Source organism: Eptatretus burgeri, chromosome 9 (assembly GCF_056783735.1).
Source record: "Eptatretus burgeri isolate ZD-2024b chromosome 9, Ebu_testis_v1, whole genome shotgun sequence".
In the NCBI taxonomy this organism is placed as follows: domain Eukaryota; kingdom Metazoa; phylum Chordata; class Myxini; order Myxiniformes; family Myxinidae; genus Eptatretus; species Eptatretus burgeri.
The window spans coordinates 92,748,358-92,755,857 of NC_140969.1; the positions used below are offsets into that span (position 1 = coordinate 92,748,358).

At 47.0% G+C, this 7,500-nt stretch overlaps 1 protein-coding gene across 6 annotated transcripts in view; it reads right to left on the reverse strand.

The window, feature by feature from the left end:
• The window catches only part of LOC147020621 (nesprin-1-like), a 464,443-nt gene that overhangs the window by 316,924 nt on the left and 140,019 nt on the right, over positions 1-7,500 (reverse strand). For all 6 annotated transcript variants that reach the window (XM_085896125.1, XM_085896126.1, XM_085896121.1 and 3 more), the window contains one exon: positions 5,296-5,970. In XM_085896125.1, the coding sequence (XP_085752251.1) occupies positions 5,296-5,970 (675 nt within the window). The remainder of the gene's footprint in view (positions 1-5,295; positions 5,971-7,500) is intronic.

Sequence of the window (7,500 nt, forward strand, 5' to 3'; positions counted from 1 at the left end):
AAAATCTCGTGACCCAAGCTTCAATCAGCGTCTTTTTCCACGAAACATAATATCATCATAAAATCAGACAACCAGCGCTAATACATGCTATATTAGTGCGAGAGGTGTAATTGCAGCTTCGTCTGCATGATGTCTTTGATGCGGGGCTCGATCTTGCTGAGCGCAATGCGCATGTCGTGGCCAGGGTCGAGGCGATTGCGCGCCTTGGTTTTGATGACCGTCAGCGCCGAAAAGCCTTGCTCACACAGATACGTGGTCTCAAACGGGAGCAGAACATTCATGACTTCGGCACAGATTATGGGCTTTTCTTTCTTGACCGCAGTCCAGAACTCTCCAAGTGACGCTTTGGCGTAGAGTTGTCGATGGAACTCGTTGTGATGCAGCTCAATGAACTCTTCCTGCAGTCCATGGACATCCTCAGACAGGTCGTCAACCTTAGCCTGGAACGGATTCCTGATCTCTGTCCAGGATGTAGCGATTGAACTCGGTGATCAGGTTCTCCAAATGGTTCACCAGGATGGGCTTGATCGCATCGAGCGCTCCAATCTCGATGTCCTCCCACTCCTCCAAGTACTCGTTCAATGACGGAAACGCCACTGTTCTTCCGCGCTCCAGTTTCCCCTTCCAGAGCAGCAGCTTTTCATTGAAGGCCGACAGTTTCTCGGAGAGCGTGATGATGTTTTGATCCCTGCCTTGCATGGATGTGTTCAGTTCGTTCACTGAGGCAAAGACGTCGTTGAGGTAGCAGACTTTGAGCATCCAGGGCTTCTCGTGGAACCGGATGGCATGGCGATGGTTCTTCTCATTGAGGAATATCTGCAGCTCTGTTCGTAGCTCCACTACACGACGCAGGACCTTGCCGCGGGAGAGCCATCTCACATTGGAGTAGAAGAAGAGATGTTGGAATTCAGACCCGAAGTCAACACACATCTTCTCGAACAGGCGAGAGTTCACGGCGCTGGCTTTGACGAAGTTGACAGCGGCGACAACCTCCTGCATCACTGCCGAAAGATCCGGCGACAGATGTTGCGCAGCAAGGTTCTCGCGATGCAAAAGGCAGTGGAAAATTCCGACGTTCGGATTGACTTGCTTGACTTGCGCAGTGAATCCCTGTCGAACACCAAGCATCGTGGGAGCGCCGTCGGTGCACAGGCTGACACAGTTTTCCCAGCTCAGGCCTTCTTCTTGTTGGAAGTTGGCCACGACGTTGAAGATATTGGTGCCAGTTGTCGTCGTTTTCATTGGCGTGCAGAATGGAAATTCTTCCTCGAGGTCCGTCTCACCCTCGTACATCCCGAAAATCATGAGCTGGGCGTCATTTCCGACATCCGTCGACTCATCGAGTTGGTAGCTCCATTTTCCCGCCTTCTTCATGCGGGCCACCACCTGGTCCTTTATATCGAGCGAAAGGTCGACGATGCGGCTGCGAATCGTGTTGGCGGATAGCGAGATGGACTGCATTTTCTTGGTCGCGTCGTCGCCGCAGACGAGTCTGGCCATGTCCATGGCTGCGGGCTTAACGAGCTGTACGCCGATCGTGTGCCTCTTCATCTTCATTTCGATGCGCTGCGCGACGAGGTAGGATGCCAGCGTCGCTTGCTTGGCAGCCAAAAGCGCTGGATTCGTCGCCGGCTCAAACCGGCTCCGCTTCAGAGCCGCTTCTCGGCGCTCGAAAAACTCACGATCCTTGTTGACGTGCTCCGCGTGCTTCGTCGCCAGATGCCTCTTCAGTTTGTTTTCCTTCAGCGATTCGTTGGACAGCACTTCGAAGCACAACACACATTGTGGTTTCACAGAACCACGATCACTGATAGAAGTGAAGCCCACATCCAAAAATGCTTGCTTGTAGGAATGCTTTGCCATCCTGCAAAACGAAATAGGCGACTCGATCAGTCAGTGGAGTCAGTGTCAAGGCTTACTGACACAAAACACGCAACGCAATGTGGAGCAGAAAACTGCGCTGCACAGTCCAGCCAGCAAGGCAGATCACACAAAACAGCATCTCGACTTGTCGGTCAGCCAATGTGAAGTGACCGGACTGAGTTCGTCACCTCGCGAATTTACTTCGGTTGCAGAGAGAGCGAGTAATTGGAAAGCCGAGCTGGCGAAATGATTGGCCTGCAGTTAACCGTTTTGGGTGGGTACAAAGTACTGAACGGTACTGAACGACAAGAGTAGGGAGAAACGGAAGTATCGCTGCACCTCAGGCTGAATTATCGAGTGGAACGGTACCAAACGGCACTGTCCTACGATGTGGCATTTGCGCGATTGCCTTTTACCCGCTTGATTTATTTTAAAAAAAAATTTTGCCGGGGTCCTCACGAACCATTTTTGGACCCTTCGCGACCCACGTTTGGGTCGCGACTCATAGTTTGGGAAACACTACTCTAAGGCAATGGCACCCAACATACAGTGATTCCCAGACAGTTATTTCGTTAATATATGTGCAGTTAGACCTTCCCTTCATGCCTCATGGGTTAACGGGCCCTATTGCGTTGCGTGGGTCTTATAGCTAGGTCTAATTATATCTTTATCTCCATTCCAACTATTTCGTCATATTCATGAAATATATCAAAACAGGCACCGCACCCAGACAGCCGCCTGTGAAAATTACAGCGATAACCTCCACCACCAGACTGTATGGGACGCGTGTAGCCCAGCGATAACCTCCATCACCAGACTGTACAGGATGTTTGCAGCCCAGCGATAACCTCCACCCACTGTACAGGACGCGCACGGCGCGCCCTTTCATTTGAATCTGCATCTAATAATTATATATCTTCTCTTCAACCCTGATTTATATCCAACCCTTTCCTTCAATCCATGATACAAAGCGAGCAGGTGCAAATGCAAGATAACAGACATGTGCGCAGCCCCGTGATAATTACCATCGCACTGTACGGGACGCGCATGGCGCATATCTTTTTTCGGGTCTGCGTGCTGATTTACAATGGCGTCGCACCGTCGACCTTCGCTCGCCACCTCGGCCACCAATATCTCCCGCAAATGGCAGAGGTCATCCTGTTCCTCCTCGCACCTCCGCCTCGACACCTGAATCATGCGCTGCTATTGGACCCTGGCCCCGTGCTTCCTGGCCCCTATGGCTGGAAATGGTCTCATTCGTACATCCAGCAAGACATGGCCAAGCTGTGGAATTATCTTGCACCGAAAACCAAGACATGAGTTGCCTTGTACCAAACTCCTGGGCCACGTTCCAGCGACCGGTCGAGGGTCACGTCGGTCCTGCATATCCGTTTGGGCACCCCCGGCGCTCTGCGGTTGGCGCTGGTCAATGTGCTTGTTCCTTGCACATGCCACGCGGCCCGAGCGATCTGGGACATGCATTTGCGCCTCTGCTTGATGGCGACTGCATTGCCTTCGAGGCATGCGGTTTTCAAAACCGCAACAATATATATGTGTATATATTTAATAAAGAAAGACCCACCAACATCTCTCACCTGTGAATGGAGGGAATAGCCAATCAGCTCTCACCTAATCAACTAAACCCAGGTGGCTGGGATTATATAAATAATTTGACACCTCCCATGCGCTTCTCGCCGAAGAAGCTGCATAAAGCAACCAAGAAGGCTTACGATAGATAAACGCTTTGCTGTTTTAAACCTTTCCCAGAGTCCCTCCACAGCTATAAAGCCATTCACATATTGTCCACACATGAGAATCCCAATACTACACATCTCCTCACCTTCGCTGCCAGACTGGTTTCAACGCTTATTGGCGAATCATCAGTAACAGCGCAGACAGCAATGCATACCAATGAGGCTCCCAAGCATGTACCAGGTGCAAACATCAAAAGCAGTCAATATATAAATAAAGAAAGACCTATCCATATCTCTCACCTGTGAATGGAGGGAATATATACATATTATATATCCACACACTGTACTTTTATTGACAAGTCAATAAAAAACAGGTATGTCTTGGACTATGATGAGTATCTCATTTGTAGAATTTTTGAACATTCCGCATGGCTTTTGTTGCTCATGTGATCTCATATGTCAATCTGTGCATAATGTCATAGTCAACTCTTTTCATTCATTTGCATGCCATATAAATTACCCTTTCCTCACTTTCTATTTCTCCTTTGTCCTCCCAACATTTTCTTCATTTCTCCACTCCTCCCACACTCCCTTACTTGTCTTTCCTATCTTCCTCACTTCTGTTCCTTTTCTCAATTTTCGTCAGCTCAATGCCCCCTCCCCGTCCTCCACAATCGGTACATCATAAATATATCACCCCAATGTGCTTTAACTACCAGCCTGCAAAAAGGATTTCAGCAAATTACCCAATTGGTCGTCAGCCTCAAGCTAAGGAAAAGGCACAAGATTCCAAATTAACTTCACAATCTCAAAATCACAGGTTCCATGAGATCATAAACAGACTCGCCTGCGGGCAGGAATTAGCTAATAGCGTTTCCACATCACTTCCCCTCTCCATGACGTCATTATTCTTCCATAGGAAAGATACATTTCGGCACAAATTTGCTGGGTTAAAACAATAGCAAGAGATTCAAAAACATCTAAGACTGACATTCAGTTTCGATTTTTTTTAAAGGAAAGAATGATTATTTTTGGCAGTAATTAAGTTGTTGACACAAACTTGTGTTCATGTTGATGATGACATTAATTAGCAACATTTAAACCAGGTTGGGAGTTGCAGTTTTATCGTGCTTTTTTGCTGGCCACAAATCACATGGTTATGCAACACATTGTTATTAACTAACAGATTTTTGCAACAAGAAATTGCATCGCAAGTTGGTCATTATTCTGTCGAGCGTTAACATGGCTGGAAACACACAAGTGCTCGTGCATATCACAAGTGCCAGAAACTTCTCCTTTATTTCCCAAGATACTGGTTCTCTCGCCTCTGTCTCTCAAGGCAAACCACTTGGGATTTCTTGCGGCCAGGGAAACTTTTTTTCCCCTGCCCAACGACCGATCGGCTACCATTCCCACGGCCTTGTTATCCTCAGCACAAAGCCACTCATGCCTGGAAGGGCACCGGTCCTAAATGGAAGCTTTCCTTCTGGCCTGGGCTCCTAATCTCAGCTTTTTTCAGAATAATCCAAGTTTTCCTGGTCCCAAAAGACATTTCTGTTGTAACCAAAGTGCAATATGAATCAGACAATTCCCTGGGCAATGAGGAAGTAAAGCAATTACTGCAGTACATATACATTTGAAACACTAAATAGCAAACAGTGAATATGAGCAAATATTTAAATGAAAAAAATATGCATCCTGAAAAGCATTGCAAATAATAAAAAAAAAAATCACTCACCTGGCAGTCGACCAGCTGACTGGTAAAATCACTGGGCCGCCCCTCATCCTGAGGTTCAGCAGGACCCAGTGAAGCCTGCGCCTCCTGTAGCCATTTTTGCATCCTGGCCGTCTCGCTTTGTACATCTCGCAGATGTTTCTCTTGCTCGCCACCTGACTCTGAGTCACGAGATCGTTTGCGTTTCCTTCTGTCCTTGCCTCCTGCGTTCTCTGCCGGCTTTGTGTCGATCGCCACCATCACTAGCTCTGCTCCGTTGACTTCCCCCTGCGCTGTAAATTGATTCTGAGTACATCCATCCGTCCCCTGTTCCAACCATTTCTTAACTTTTTCCGTTTCTGACTCCCCTTCTTCTACAACAAGTGGTAGCCCATCATCAGTAGCGCCCCGTCCCTTCCTTCGACCTTCGCAATCTTTCTTCTTCTTTCTCAATGGCCGCTTTTTTCCATTTTCACCACCTTCTTGGCCATCGATCTCGACTCCACCTCCATCACACTCCTCGAGCACTCCAGGCCCTGCTTGCACCTCATTCCATTTTCCCAAAAACCAGCCGCACACAGTCCTCGTCTCCATCCGTGCACCACCAAACATCTCCTCTTCTTCTTCATCGTCCTGTTCTCGTTCTTCATCCGTGTCCCTCCTGCGGTCTGTCTCACAGTGCAAATCATATGGTTGGTCCTGCACACAGGGATATTTGGGCATCAGCCTCAACATGTGATTCAAAAGTGCAAAATGAGAAGCTTTCACACATTTATAATGCACTCCTGATTTTGTAACATGTTACACATTGCACAACCAAACAGGATGCCATGCCTTATCACAGCTAAAACATGCTCAAACATGTCAATTAAACACACTCTGAATTATAGAATCAACGGGGTTTGGGGGGCTGAGGGGAATGCCAACACTCTTCACTATTCTCTGTTTCAACAATTGTTCTGTTGTTTCCAAACTGAGCAAAAGATAGCACGTGACATATGTGTTGGCCAACAATGAGGCCATCTCAAGACAGTGTTTCATCTTAGCTGGTAAATGTACAAAAGTATTTTACATTTTTTACAATCTATGCACAACTTTTAGTATTATAAACAAAGAAAAGAAAATAGAATTTTGACTTTGTCTATATGTTAATATTATACCCACAGGTGTCTGCACAGCAGGTGAATGCAGCAAATAAATGCAGCAGAGGTATTTGTATGTCACCTTGTCTTTAAAGTACTGTACATGTTTTAACTGCAGTGTTTTTGCATTGAAAAATGTTGAAACTGTGCTACGTAAATCTCTTCTCGATCTGATTTTGACCAATTTCCTTGAAAATATCTGCTGAAAAGGCTGAATGCCTAATCTCCGTGTTTGCTTCTAAATCTTGTGTCCAAAACACATCACTTTCTGCACCCACCTGACCCAGTCACACCCAGCTGCTCCTGGACTCAGTGTCCTTTTCTCCTGACAAAGTGGGAGCTTGCTGTCAAACCTGGACTCTGATTCTGTAACCTGTCCAAACGGCATCAGCCCACGTGTCCAAAAAACCTCTTCTGCTGCTCTTTCTCACAATCTCTCGTTCTATTCACCCTCTCATTTGCTCAAGGTCATCTGCCTTCTGCTTGGAAATCAGCAAACAATACTGCCCTGGATAAAAAGGTGCAAAACAGATCCTTGCAACTACAGACTAATCAGCCTTCTTCCGATCATCAGCAAGGTTATGGAATCCATCATCGCTTCCAACATTAAATCCTTCCTCTTCTCCAATGGCCTATTTTCTGATCATCAATTTGGATTCAAACCAGATCACTACCCTGGACTTGCTGCTCCTGCTTTCCTAAAAATGGATGGAGATCCTCAATGCCAGACATGAAATCAGAGCCATCTCCCTCAACCAGAATCACTGCTCACCTTCATTCTTTCATTCCTCTTTTTTCCCGCCTTTGGAACAAACTCCCATACACTCTTCAATCACATTCTTTCCTCCGAGTCTTCAAAATAGCTGTTCACCACCATCTCTTATCTTCCCCCATCCAAAACAACGATCTTTTCTACCCCCGTTAATACACCCCAAACCCACCTCCTTCATATTCCATGCTTTCCTTCCTGAAAGTCCCTGTAATGTCTATCTTGTTTACCACATGTATCCCACCCCATCCCTCTCCCTTCCACAGATCTCCTGTGTCTATTACCCATTGTTTTGTGCTTCCCTCTCCTATCCCTCTT